The sequence below is a fragment of the Triturus cristatus genome, chromosome 5_2, assembly GCF_964204655.1.
Source record: "Triturus cristatus chromosome 5_2, aTriCri1.1, whole genome shotgun sequence".
Classification (NCBI taxonomy): Eukaryota; Metazoa; Chordata; class Amphibia; order Caudata; family Salamandridae; genus Triturus; species Triturus cristatus.
Genome location: NC_140588.1, coordinates 393896807 through 393912222, shown reverse-complemented (window position 1 = coordinate 393912222; position 15416 = coordinate 393896807). Strand labels below are relative to the sequence as shown.

Sequence of the window (15416 nt, the reverse complement as noted above, 5' to 3'; positions counted from 1 at the left end):
CGCAGCAGGCGGAGGGGACCGACCGATGCCTCTAACAGGCTCAAGGAGCCCGTCAGAGCATCGGTCAGAATGTAATCCTGCAGAGGCACCGCCGTAGGGATTATGATGTCCCTTTACCCTCTGCCTTTACATGGCAGTCTGACTGTAAAGGCAGATGGAATGGAACTTTTGGGGGCCCTAGCAGGGCCCCCGTGGGCCTCTGCTATTGGGCCAGGGGGGCACATGTGGTGCCCCCCCAAACATCAATGCACCATGTTCCAGGCACCACATGGTGCCTGGCAAACGTTGCATGGATGTTTAAAAACATGCCTTTTTCAATTGTGGCTTGTGAAGCGCCTCTTTTCTGGCCCACAACAGAAGCCGCAATTCTAAAAGGCATGTTTCAAACCACCTTCACGGCGGTCACTTTGGAATAAGGTGGGTGGAGCCGCCGACTGCATGTCGAGCGGTCTCCATCCCGATAGAATGGTGGTCGGACCCTTGTCCAACTACCATCGTAAAGAGACCCTAAGAGTCAAGTGCTGAAAGGTGTGTACTTGGCCTGGTCTGTACAGCCATATTAGTGCAGACCCCAGAACAGTAAAGGCAAACGACTTCAGACCCCTGGTTGTGACCAAGTAGCCCCTTTTGGCCTGTTGGCCCACCGAATTTAGTCTGAAATTGGCATTGAAGCAAGAATGTTTGTAACTCCTCCGGTTCTTACATATAGATACAAGTGATCACAAGGCATTTAATATTTGACAACATGGGCCCAAATTTGGAGTACGGCAGATGGAATATTCTGCCACAAACATAATGGATTTCCCATCCTCCATATTACAAGTGCATTATATTCAATGGCACTTGTAATATGGCAGACAGGATATCTGCCACATTTGTTAAGGAGTATCCCATAGGCCAAACTCGAAATCAGGCCATGGTGAATAATTATGTCTTACATTATATCCTTGTGATCTACTCAGCGGTGTGTTTTGGGCGATGCCTTTTGCCCACTTGCATTTTGACTTTGTTAATATACTGAGTACATTCAAAAGTTTGGCAAAAGAATATCATTTGAGGTGATAATGTATATTCCATTCATTAAAGGGAGTCATGGCCTGATTTAGATCTTGGTGGCTGTGTTACTCCCAAACAATGGTGACAGATATCCCATCCGCCGACATATAAATCCTATAGGATATAATGGGGTTTATATTTCAGTGGATGGGATATCCATCACTGTTGTGACAGAGTAACCCGTCTGCCAAGATCTAAATCAGGCCCTCACTGTTTGTGCACTCCCTCAGCACTGCTGGAATTCTTCCTGACACAAGCTGACTGCAGTGCAGAGGGGTTGCAAACCAAAATTGCCCCCACTTCAAGGCAATCTACACAAGGTAAAGCACGCAGGTGCGAGACCTGCCCTCACCCATTGCCTAATTTGAACTGGTGGCTGCAGGTGGGGCCCACTGGCACTCATTTGTGTGGAGCAGCACTTATTGTTCTTCTTCAGACTGTGGCTCAAAGCTAGAGAGGGAAAAACACTCAAGGGGAAAGAAGGAGGAAGAGATAGACTGAAAAATTATGACAAAGGGAGAAGGCTGGAACATGCAAGAATGAGACAGATAGAGGGATATGGAGTGTCTGGCGGTGGATTAAATAGAAATGAGGTGTAATCAAGATTACACAACCCTGGTATTCAGCATGCTGACATACAATACCACAGACTGTGAACTTCTGATCAAAACTTTGGGCCGGTACGTATTCTTTTGCAAATTAAGGACTGCCCTCGCCCATTTGTCTGGAGCACTGCATTGTTCGTTTTTGTCAACCTAAGTCTGGCTGCATTTATTCTGTAATGTATACATCTGCAATCGAAAAGATACAATAAAGTTCTTGGGTCCCATTCAGCTGCCAGCAGAGTGATGCCATCCGTACAACCAGAAGTGTTCCTCTCCCTCTGGTGGCAGCCATAATTGATATCAGTTCGCGTGAAATGTGTACACTTCAGACTTGTTCTGTTTCAATTAGCAGCATCGCATGGAGAGAAAACAAATTACAAGTCTGGGCCTAATTATACCTTTTCCAGCAAAACAAGGGAAAAGAAACAAGGAAGAGATACATTAGTGTCAATCATACATATTTTTGAATCCTCCTGGCATAACTGCTTTCAGTGTCCATTTGCGGAGAAAAACAGGCAGTTGCTTGTTTAACGTTGAAAGATATGATACTAATTACTAAAAAATATTGCAGGCAGCAAACGTATGAAGCAGGATGGTGCCTTCGTGTTAAGATTTTTACAGAGAGCGATAGGTCGCCCAGATGATCAGGTTGCAGAAAAACATGCAAAAATGTTTTAACAAATAGAGGGATCCAGCAACAAATATGAAAGTCATCATGCAATTTGATATCATTACTGACATATGCAGGTATGCAGATTTGAATCATGTTAAGGACAGCACAATTTATGTCGCAATAATTTCTTTAAGTTCATTCCAATAGCTACTTCTTATATCAAATTGTAAATGCTTCATGTCCAATATCAAGACAGTATGTGTTTTCACACATTTCAAAAAGTGTCTGGCCCCATAACTGAAAGTCATCATCCAGTATGAAATCAAATAGAGCATGCATTATGATTTCTTGGCTAGTATTTAATCACTGTTTATGCCATTCATTCTGGGCACATGGGAACTTGGTTTGGGGCTGCTGCGTAGAGTTAGAAAGTCTCTCTAGGCCAAGATTCAGATTATCCTGACCTGGCAACCCCCTAAAACACAGACAGAGGTGAGCCGCTTCATGGGTCTAACAGGATTGTATAAGGGGTTTGTTAAAGGACAACTATGGTGTCATACCCCTTAACAAGCCTCCTTATAATATCTAGTGAGGCTCAGGAAGACCTTCACCTCTGTCTGTGTTTTGGGGGCTTGCCAGGTGAGGATAGTCTCAATCTTGGTCTGGAGGGGCTGCACCTTGCCCCTATTCACCATGTGGCCCAGATAAACCATGAACCCCTGCCCAATCTGGCACTTACTGGCCTTGATAGTCAAGCCTGCCTTAGGCAGGGCCTGAAGCACTTCCTGGATGTTGTACAGGCGGCCCTTCCAGTTGGAGCTGAAGACAGTTATGTGGTCCAGGTAGATGGCACCGAATTCCTACCTCCCAGCCATGACCCTGGTTACCAACCTCTGAAAGGTGGCAGGGGTATTCATAAGCGAAAGGGCATCACCCAGAACTGGAATTACCCTTGGGGGTTGAGAAAGCTAATCTCTCTTTTGCCGCCTCGGTCAGAGCAATCTGCCAGTACCCTGATGTGAGATCAGAGGTACTGAAGAATTTGGCAGCACCCAGCCTGTCTATGAGCTCATGAGCTCGGGGATGGCGTGAGCATCAGTGTTAGTGACAGAATTGAGTCCTCAGTCGTTTACACAGAATCTGAGTTCTGGAATGATGCCCGGTGAGACTGCCTTGAGTACCAGTACCACTGGGTTAGACATGGGACTGTTTGAGTGCTCAATCACCCTTGACACCAGCATCTTGGAGACCTCCTCCTTGATACTGGCCCTCACCTTATCTGACATCCTTTAAATGTTATTTTTGACATGCATGCTGTCTCTAGTATATATGTCATGGGCACATAAATGTGTAAGCCCACAGGTTAGAGAGATCAGAGGAAAAAACTGCCCCAACAACTGGCATCAGTCCTGCTGCTGTTCTGGGGTCAGCGTAGGGGAGAGGTTTACACCCTCCACTGACCCGTTGTGTTCCTGAGCAGCAGACAGGAGGTCAGGGAGAGGTTACCTCTCCTCTTCCACTCCCTCACCTGTCACCAACATCATGGTAACCTCAGACCTGTCAAAGTGGGGTTTGAGGTGGTTGAGATCCATAGGTAGGTGGTAGCCCCATTCTGCTCCTCCATTTCATGTGGCCATGTCCAGTGATCCTGGCTCAAAGACTCACACTTTCTGGGCAGGCTGAAACTCCAAAAGAGTGGCCTTCTGGTCATACCAGAGCTTCATTACCTCTTGACTGGCCTCAAGATTATCTTTTGACTTTTTCTGGAAGCACTGTATATGGTTGCAGAGTGTCATGTCACACACACTAGCCCTAGTTATTAGCTAGGGATGGGAACTAGAGGCACAGGGCGTAGGGACTAGCCAGCCTCCAATACAACATGTATGGCCCTAATTGGGATTCCTACAGGATTTTTAGAGATGCGCGACCACTGGGGGCATCTCACAAAAAGTGAACGACTGGCCTCACACACCACCTGGTGTCATGCTTCATCATAGGCCGTCCTCGCCCTCCAAAAACTTTGTTTGATGAAGGGCGAGCATACACCTGGAGACAGGGATGCGCAATCTATAACTAAGTGGTGGCCCGTGAGTTAGTGAAAAAGTGATCTAAAAACCATTGCAGTTGTTAATAAACTAGTTTAATTAAAGGTACAACTGCATGGTATTAAAAGAAGTGAGCGGTGATTTGGTAACCAATTATCCCTTCACCGTGCTAGGTATGGTCAACATATTTCTGCTTTAGGGTCCCCGGAGGGTACATAGCATTCGTCAGGACCAAGGGGTTGTTGGAGGGCTTCGCCTTTTACCTATAGTATAAAGGATCAACCACTAAAAGACCAGGGGTTGAAGGGATCAAACACCCCGCTAGTATAGTACTTGCGCGAATAACCCTAGAACACTATCCTATTTACTCCATGGGCGGTTGAGGGTGGAAGAGACTACTGTGACATTTGTCATCTTCAGCGCTTCCAGCCATGTCACCTATACACATCCGCATCGCCTCCCCATCGGAGAAAAAATGAGTAAAAGTTAATATATTATTTGACACCAAAAAGGCAAAAATCAAATCGGTAGAACAAGAGATATGCAATTTTTAAAAATGTAAGGGAAAATCGTACCTAAAAGCACAAAGCGCAAACTGCGGTTATCTCATCACCTCAGACCGGGACAAAGTCACAAGTTCAGGCTGACTGCGATGGAGAGTGGGCCAGATACAGGGACCATGTTAGGCCTGCTACAAAAGTACCTTAAATCTTGGTTGTGGAGCATTGCAAAATCCAGTGTACCGAAAATACATCACGCACAAGCGGCTCAGAGGAAGCTGCAGGGCTACAATGCGGAGCCCTGTATCATCATCGAGGATGTCATTGAAGAGGGGCTTGTGATGCGAAGGCCTGCACTGAGCCTGCGTTATGCAGCTGCGGATCCAATGAGAGTGCAGGCTGCGATGCAAAGTCATGCGTCTCGGGTGCGTCAAATAGTGGCGGCTCTGAATCGGAGCTGCGAGGATATGCGGAGTCCTGCTTTGTCAACGAGGATGCTGTTGATGAGGGGCTTCTGATGGGAAGGCCTGCGTCAAGGATGGGTCATGCATCGGAGGTTGCGAGGAGACTGCGAGCTGCAATGCGAAGGTCTGCTTCAGGGATACATTGGACAGTGGCAGTTCCGAAGCTGAGCTGCGAGGAGATACATTGTGCAACATCGGTTCTTTCCACAGGACCACATCTGGGATGCCAAGAACCATCAGGCTAACTTTCAAGGGTTCAGGAATGGGGTGGCACCACTTGGGGGTCAAGACACGCAACAGACTGAGTCCAGGTGCTGAGTCCAAGGTGGTTGGAGCCTTTTCTGTCCAGAGTCTCTGATCAGGAGGCCAACCAATTAGCCCTTGGAGTCACTCTGGTGGTCCAGGGAGCAAGATGCGGGTCATGTACTCTAACTCAGGCAGCAGAGCAGCAGGACTGCACAACAACAGAGTAGCAGTCATTCTTTCAAAGCAGCACAGCAACCCTTATGAGTCTGCCACAGGTACAGAGGTATAATGAAGAGTTGGGTCTGAGGGTCTATTATTTATACATTTAAGTAGGCAAAGGTTCTGGAGGTTTCAAGCCCCAGAGGTGTTTGGAGTTTCTTGCCTCCCTGCCCTGGCCCCAGTTTGTCTGAGGTCACAATAGACTAGTGTCAAACCCTCTGTGAGTGTGCCCAGACAGAGCCTTTCTGATGAGTAGGTGAGGTAGGTGACGGTTCCTCTCCCTCATCAAGTCAGAGATTAACCCTCCTGCCTACACCTATGCTTCTTTGTCTCACTGTCTGGGAACAATACACAAAGACCAACTGGCAGCTACACCTTGTAATATGACCCAGGATATAGGCAGCAGGCACCAGATGGCTGGGACAAGACAAAATGGCAACTTTCTAAAAGTGCCATTTTCAGAATTGTGACTTAAGATCCAACTTTACCATTGATTGCATTAAAAAACAGCAAACCAGAACCAAAGAATCACTGGCCATCAGGCCGGCCGAGGGCTCGCCCAAAAGTAGATGATCCAGTGCATTCTGGGAAACATAGTCCTAACCACCAGCAATTTTCAGACAGCTACCGTTTTTCCCCAGACCTCTGGATGTCGAAATAACTTTCTGCTGAACTAACCGCTGCCTAGTCTGCCTAGTCTTGTTGGTCACCAGTCGGGAAACCAACCCCTTTACTTGACGCTGCACCTCAAGGAAACTCCACAAAACCTTCATCCGATGTCAGAAGTAGCTTGATTGTTGACTTTTTCCACCAGTAGTAAAACCAGCTCCCCCACAGCTCCTGCTTCAGCACCTCGGACAGCCAGGACAACTCTGCACCCTGGCTTCTAGAGCCAGCTAAAATCGAACTGACTGTCATGGCTTGGTCCTGGGACCTGCATCACCTTAACCCTCCCTGGGTTCCATGCAACTTGACCTGCAAATGACCAATAGTCACTAGGACTTTTTACCATTGACCGCAAAACTAAAGTTTTGCAGTATTGATTTTTGCTTCTAAAATACCTAACTCTGGTTATTCATATCTGGCCAACTTCGTTTTAGTTTATAAAATTAAATAAAAATCTGATTTATCTTTTTTAATTGGTTTAATTGTTTCTTTCAAAACATGACAATTACTTATCCACCATGTTGGTACACTCAAATGCTTAACACATGTTCAGCTAGTAAAACCTGACTGCTCTTTGCCACACTACCAAGACTGAGCTAAGAATTCATTATTGTGAATCCAAGGACCATCTATGGGGTATTGTGAGAGTATTTCATAGTGAAGCCTAACCAGCATCACTACATAATAGTTTCCTACTGCCCCCTTATCACTACTTTAGTAGCTCCCAGTGGCTCCCCAACTCCCCAGAAGCTATAAAAGGGGAAATGAGCATTGCTGTGCTCTTTCACTATCTATCCTTGGGGGCCCCAAGCTCCACGCAGACCAAGAAAGATATCGCCCAGCACTCCTACCACCCACCCAAGCCTGTGTCTGGGGTGTGAGAACAGCTGGCCTCTCGTCACGCGCTCTCATTCAGCTCACGCAGGAAGGATGCCAGCTCCAGCTCTGCATACGGGGAGACAGCAAGGGCGACGGAGCGGGTGATGAGTTGTATGTGTTAATGAAGCTTATCTTGGGAATGTTTTACTGACTATCACCAAGTTAACGGTAAGTCCTTAGAAGGTTCAAACAAATGTGTTGCAAGGTGGAATCATCCCAAGCATATCTGATATTATATGTTTCCGCTTTTATGAATGTGGTGACACCATAACAAGTACTGTGCTGGACAAAGTGGTAAATTCCTTCATACATGTATTGTATTCATACTTATACAAACAAAGTGTGCAAATGTGAGTATATAGTGCAGACGATGAGGTGCTCACATGGTGATTCTATTTACAACATTTAATACACAAAGACACTGCACAGTCCCCAATAGTTGTGTAATCTTCTAAATTCAGGTAAACAAAGGAAAGATCTAATGATTTTGCAATCCCTTCTTATAAATTGTAGATGTCAACTAATTGGGGGGGGGGGGGTTGAGTGCATGAATTTAGGAGATTACACAACCACTGGGGATTGTACAGTGACTATGTACATTAAAGTTTGGAAATAGAATGAATACAATACATGTGTGACGAAAAGTCTTACTTTGTCTAGCACAGTACATTTTTTTTGTAATGTTGCTCCACAATCAAGTTGGAATTGAATAGGTTAAGTAAATTAGAGAGCCTACATACCTATGGATCAGCTCTCTATGCTTGAATGAGTCCCATGTGACATTTTGTGCAGATTGATAGATAAACCTACCCGTGTCCTGTGGACGTATAGGGTTGTCCTTGTCATAGATACTACTTGTAATGAAGGCCTTAACGTAATCCTTTACCTATATTTGTTCAGATTACAAATCACTTTTGCAATAAGATTTAGTAATTGAGAAAATGCAAAAAATATTTTTTTTCAGCACCTATAAATCGAAAATGGATGGATCATAACAAACTTACCATTTTTAACACTGATGTGAAGTTCATGGCCATTTCTTCTTGTTGGCTTCCGAGACCAAACATGGACTGCAATTCTTGCATCACAGACTCTGGATTCCACATTACATCTCGCAGAGACACATTGTACCGAAAATCTAGTTTAGAAAAAAAAAAACAACAGTCAACTACGGAGCAGTATGGGGAACAAAAAGTAATCAACTCGTTGACATTGTACAGAAACAGTACTACCAAACACTACTCCATGACCTGCGTTGGAAGGACCTATAGAAATGAGTTCACTTTACTGAGCTTGAGGAATATACACAACTGTTGGCAAACACACTCTACTGTTAAAAAACACGCAGATGCCTCTTAGAAAGAGGTGTGTATAGTCAACATAAATGGAACTATCAACACAGACAATAACAATGACACAGGGCTTTTCCACTTTCCTCCTCCAGTGTCCACTTAATTGCACTGCATCATTTATAAATGATTTTATTTCGAACTAGTTTTTCATTAAATTAAACTAAATTAATGCACCTGCTATACAGTAGTTTGGCCTACATGCACACATTGTAAGCAGGAAGTAGCACTGAACCACACTGTCAACCGTAGGAATTGGTGGACAAATCGAATCAGATTAGAACTGTGTGTATCTTTGGCAGGAAAAAGGGTAGGTTATTGTAAAAGATAATGTTTACATTGATGAAGTCAATATAACGTTATACTATCTTTGGCACGTATAAGAGAGGAAAACATATTTCAATACAATGTGAAACGTAGTAGGACTATTAGAAGATTTACACAAAATAGTTGTTGTTATCCCAAGCCGCCTTTATCTTCCTGAGACTTGTGTAATGTTTGTATCTGAACATTGGAGGGCAGAAGTTTTAAATCATATGGCCCTGGTTCAAGCCAGCTTATATTTCCAGTTTATGCTCTATTTATAATTCTGTCGCCACACACTTGCACTTCCGGAGTGAAAATTCAGGTTTCTCCCACCATCTGGACAGGAAAATATGTTATTATTAGAGACGTGCAAGGCATTATTATGCAAACAGCTCTTAATGCCACTAAACCTCAGCAGCAGCCCATCCCAGCGCTGATGACATAACAAGCATTTGGAGGCCTAAAATTGTGAATTTCCTCTCATATTTCTTTCTTTAAACAGATCCCTGGAGGACATGAACACCAGATACAGAACAGGTTCACAACTGTGAAGTACAAAAGCCCTCCACTGACAAACTTGATGGGCAAGGCCTTCCAAGGCAATGGCGCCTCAAGTCAGGAGAAAGGCTGGAAAAGAAAAATATCACCCATGTGACTTTCATAAAATCATGATTTCCAAATGCAGTGAGAACAACTGTGAGCAAATTCAACAGGATTTCTAATACGAGAAACATTGCAGCTTCCAAGAGCTTAAGGTAGAGCCACTCAAAGGCAGAGCCGCTAGACTCGTTTGCAGCACACAGTATTCCCACAGCAAGAAATCCGTGGAAGCAATAAGGTCTGGATAGATCGAATGTATTAAGGAGGAGGACTACTCTGAGTGACTTCCTGACCTAAAACAGCAAGGATGAAGATCTTTTTGTTACATAGTTCTGCAGTAGTGCCCATTAACACAAACAAAAAAAGACACAGCATCTAGGAAAGCTGCGTAAAAAACTAAAGTCGGCTAAACTCCCGCCTTTGGTGCTGGAAACGAGGGTTCGCGCCTCGGGGACGCGTCCACATCCTGTGATTCTGGGCAAATCACTTAATCTCCCCCTGCCTGGATGTGTCCTTGTGTAACGTAAACGGTCCTCTTGTAAAGCGATCCAATACCTTCGGGTCGAGTTCGCGCTATATAAATCTGTATTTAAAAAAAAAAAAAGTGAAGCCGGTCCATCTCTACCCTGATGGAAAGACGCATCCTCCTCTGCAGAAAAACCCAGGCAGGAAAAGTATGTCAGTGTGATAGCTGAGGCCCTACGAAAACAGTGCAGACGGGGCAATGTGAAAGAAAATCTTGTAAGAGCCTCATCCACATGCCAAAAGAGGGTGAGGACCAGGCACCCAAGTAAGAACACCTGACATACAAGGCTGCCAGAGTTGGAAGGTTCAAACTTTGGAGACTTTATCCACCAAGGAATGGCTTTCAGAAATATTTGACATGTTCATATAGTATTGGTCCGAAATAACCCTTTTCACTACAGAGAGAGAGAAAAAAGAAATTAAAAACTTGCACAACAGGGGCTGAATTGGGATCTGGGATGTGTCGCAGACCCAAATCAGACCACTACCTCGAAGTGGAGTAGTGATCTCTCTCTGCCTTTCTGACAGCTTTGAAATCATAGGTGAGACACAAGCCCTGTGCAAGAGGCAAGAGAAGCCGGGATTCCATGAAATCCACCACGCCAGCAGCATCATCTCATTCACCATCAGCAGATCATTGTGCTCTAACTCGGTACCAATCAAAATGATGGCGAGAAAGCGAAAGATATGGATTAGGCCACCACCATTTCCATCAAGGACACGTACCAGGGCGACAATCATCATTACCTCCAATGAGGAACTAAAGGGTGAGGTCTCATTGAGAATGGGAAAAGAGTTGAGAGAATCCCTAACCAGACTTTGAGTTGATTTACGTAATGAGATACTGACAGAATGTCAGTTTTTATGTAAATTCATTTCACGCAAACATCAAATCTTAGTTGGGAGGAGCTTCCTAACAGCTTTAAACAGTTGATTTGCAATACATTCTCTTTTGACTTTCACTGACCTCTAATTGAAAGTCTTCCAAACTGGGCTGCTGTGCAGTGAACCTCTGCCTTAATGACCTTACGCAGGCAAAACCAGAAACTTTCAATGCCATCCCAGACTTCCAGTTGGCTCGGGCACTAAGCTTGCTCCTCAAATGCACTCAGACCTGTGCTAAGTAGCGAAGTTGGGAACCCTTCAGGCGCTGAATGGCCCAATGGTGAAGAAAGCTCACAAACATTTCTTGGATCAGAGAGGAAAGAATGCCTACCATCCTAGTTATGGTTCTGCAACTTTGAGGTAGGTACAGTTTTTCAGAAACGTAAGCCTCCACCATTCTGGTATAATCATCCAGGAACCCTCTCCTCAGTCTTTAAACTAGGAGTACACTTTCATTCATCTTAAAGCTAAAATTCTTTGTATCAGCCACCATTTCTACCAGATTCCAGTTACTAAATGTTAAGAAAATCCGCCTTCACATCCACTTTCAAACAGATAAATCTTTGATCAATATTTTATCTACCTGCAAGCTGCCCTTGAGAATTAATGTACTCATAAGAGCAATATGCATTCTCAACAAAATCATTACATTTATGAACCACTTACTTTTTAAACTGGCCAGAATAAATTATATGACCAAGGGCCCAAGTATATTTGCATCACCTCGCATTTGCATCATTGTTCTGAAGTTGGGCATTTAAATGTACACCACTTTGTGTATGAGGGTGATAAATTAAATCTGTGTTCTCTTGTGGCTGGCAGCAGATGACGAGAACTCAGCATGGGGGAAATGGGTTACCAATTCTTACAGGCTATTAGAAGTCGCACAAATATTTTTTCAGATGCCCTTGAATAATGACATTCTTGTAGTCAATTCTAGATTTTATTAGAGCATTGACCATAGCATGATGTAGATGGGGTCAGGTAAAGGAAAGATATGGCACAGGATCCCCAGAAGTTATAACTGGCTGGTGTCAGAGGTAGTCTCATAGTCAAATGACTTTGATCAATAGTTTCAGCAACAGGAGCGGCCCACTCACCATGACACTCTGGCAATAGGTATTATGAACAGCCATGTTTTACTGAAAATGAGTAATAAAGTACATATATCTATTCAATTTAGAACATAAATAAATGAAGACTAGAAACAGAAAATGAACAGAACAGAACAAGATTTGGCACAATAACAAGATAGATAGATAACAAAAATACATAACATTGATCAGCGAATACGATGATCACATGGTTTGTGTCCACAAACAAAATATAAGCAAATATACCAAAAAGGCTGGAGTCAGCTATAGTAAATAACATAGATTGCAGAGGAAAATAATTTGCCTAATGTAAAGAAATTCAAAAATTGCTATTACGATCACTAGCATCATTAAGGGTGTTTCGGCCTAGGAAGGGTTTGAGGGTCATCATCAGGACAAACCAAAAGAAGAAAGGAATGAGGCTCATGCTGATAAGGAAGAATGGATCTATTTGGGGAAGACTTGTAATGGATAACTGACGTGAAAGGCTGAAATATTTCACAATGGATTTGGTTAAAACATGGGACTTGTATGAAAGCAAGTAAAAAAAAATAAGGGTCGGTTAAAAAGGTACTTACTTGGAGAAACAGTTGCGAAGAGCCATCATGAATCGATACGGTAGGGGAAACAATTGGTTAAGTTCAAACCCTAAGTAATTAAAAATGTCACTCAATATCCAACTATGCAAGTTACATTTCTGGATTTTGTAACTTATTGCAATTTGCTCTCACTATCAACAGTTATTTGGATGAAAATAGGTGAAATAGTAGAATGGGAAATGTAAGGAAGTACAACTAGAAGCTTAGTAGAGGGTTTGCATGATAAATGAAGGTTTTAGATGTTAAAGAGAAAGGACAAAATCAGCAAATACAACAGTATATTGATAAAAACTGTGCTATTAAATAAAACACACAAAAGGTGATGGAAGGAATAATTTTAATTTGTCTAACCATGGCCAATCACTATGGGGCGCATTTCAACCTGTTGTTCTGGTGCCCACCATGCCACCTGAGCAAATCAGTCTTGACCCTGTTCCAATAGTAATAGTCTAGCCTGAATTGCCCTGAATCAGAACACAAGTAACCCAATAATAGGTTTTGCTCTGACTGGGACTCTTCAGTTGGGTGTAGCTCAGTTCCAGTGTCTCAGGGAGCACAGGACCCAGGTCTGAGCAAACCCTTGCCACGTAGGGTGATTTATCAAACGCATAAAAGGTGATATGAGAAAGCTTGCAATTTGCCTACCCACTTGCAATTGCTTAGGGTAGCAGTCCAATCATCATTCTTTTGCCCACAATCCCACTTCAGTTTGCACCCTGCCATATGCAAATCAGTCTTGTCCCTGCTTCAATAGGAAGAGTCCAGCCTGAACTGCTAGGCCATGTCCTCCCTGAACCAGAACACAAGCAACCCAAGACCCTAAGTGGTAAAGGTATGCCCAGATGTGGATCCCGTGCTCAATGTGCCACTGGAGCCAAGCTATACCTGATTTGTGAACCCTAATAAGGGCAAAATCAGTCTTGGGTTTGCTTATGTTCTGGTACACAACATGTATGAGCAAAGTGAGACACTCCCTGAACCACAAATAGGAATCTAATTGCCAATATCTTCACTAGTTTCAACTGTATTTTCATGGAAATGATATTCCATAGTTTTATAATCTGCTAATGGTCCTTTGTTTTTCAACTGGGTATTAAACAGATATTTGTAGTATTACAGCCCTAATGACCTTTGCCAATGATTGTGAAAATTGATTGGAAGCCTTTGTTGTCCCTCCCTTACCAATAGGATGCAGCACTAACACAGAACCATAATGTGATAATCATTTCTGGTTGGTAACAAGTTAATCTAAATACCACTGCTACAGAAGAGTAGTTTCACCCTGATGGAACAAAATTGGGATTTGAGTGGGACTCTATTGGAAATATCAACAACTCTTCGAAGCCAGTAAAACTGTCTGACTAATTGAATAGCAAGTCCTTATCTCATTTACATATATTTTGTCTCCGTAACAAAAAGTATGTCCACCCATCATCATAGGTTATGCTATTTTATATTTTAAACAATGATATTTGCAGAGCTCACCGATGCAAACTGTTTTGCTTCCCCACAGAGAGACTTCTATTCGTGATTCACAAGAGTTACATTGGTCCACAAGAGTTACACTGAAAACAGTGGAATATTGAGTATTTCATAAAATTTAGTATAATTTGCTTACAACTGCAATAAAGCTGGAAGGGAGTTCCATGAAGGGAAGCTTGTGTAGAGAAACATCTGGCAATGGCAATTTGACAGAAAATTATGGATCATTGAAAAGATGTTGGAGGCCAGCAAGGATGACATATATCGATAAGAAAACGAGATTTCAATCCGTATAGGCTTTGTGCATTAATCTATAACCTACTTTGGCTGAGCAAAAACTTAAGGGAGGATTTTATTTATATTTTTTTAAGTGCATTGTTTGCCAAATAAAGAGCTATCTTGCTGCTAAAATAAACATTGACCAGCCTAACTGGCTTATTGTTGCTCAGTGCAGTAGAACAATACAATGCAGTTTATCATGGTTAGAAAAGGCTTTAGTTTTTGTCTCGTATCCTAAATGGTTCTCCAGATAGGGTGGGTCAAATAGGAGAGAGTTCCAGGCCATAGTGGCCTGGACTGAAAAGGTTCTAAATGCAGTGCTGACCTTATCTTAGAAATGGTTGCCTCACAAGATGGCCAAGCTAAGAGCTCGAAATAAGCAACATAATTTAAACTTTTCCCCAAGAATGGGCATTTTTAATGCAGGACTACATGCACTGGTAATGCCTAAAGCAAAATGCCTTTGAAATATCCCCCCATTTGCTTTAACACAGCAAATGCCACTTAGCTGCAATATGCACATGATCCAAGCATTGGAGAAGATTGTCAGGTATTCCTGTAAATGCAACATTCGTTAAATCCAATCTCAACATCATAAGTGGCAAAAATTGATCAAAGGAAAGATCTGTTTAATTATTCTCAGATTAAATAAACAACAGTTACTACATTTCAGGCACAAGTGATAAATGGTGTTCCGTTATGAAGCATATGTTCTTAACACAGGTCATGGGGGAAACGTAATCCAGTCAAAAATATTTGACCAGAGCAGCTTCTGCATGTCTTGTAGTTTGCAAGTACGTAATTCTCGAACGCCAGATATAGGCCATTAGAAATTTTTCAATCAAGATTTCATTACAAATCGATTCAATGAACTTATATGAGGGCATGTGAAGTAGTCCAACAATTTTGAGACATTTAAATTAATGTGACCACATTTGATATTTGCTTGAATAAAGACATACGTCTACCACAGTTATCCCCTTTGCTACTCATCACGCTGAAAG

The 15416-nt window shown here is 42.9% G+C and overlaps 1 protein-coding gene across 1 annotated transcript in view; it reads right to left on the bottom strand.

The window, feature by feature from the left end:
• ABCA13 (ATP binding cassette subfamily A member 13) overlaps positions 1 to 15416 on the bottom strand; it is a 2655493-nt gene that overhangs the window by 2423406 nt on the left and 216671 nt on the right. Inside the window, exon 8 of the mRNA XM_085606362.1 lies at positions 8298 to 8431. Coding sequence (XP_085462488.1) covers positions 8298 to 8431 — 134 coding nt within the window. The remainder of the gene's footprint in view (positions 1 to 8297; positions 8432 to 15416) is intronic.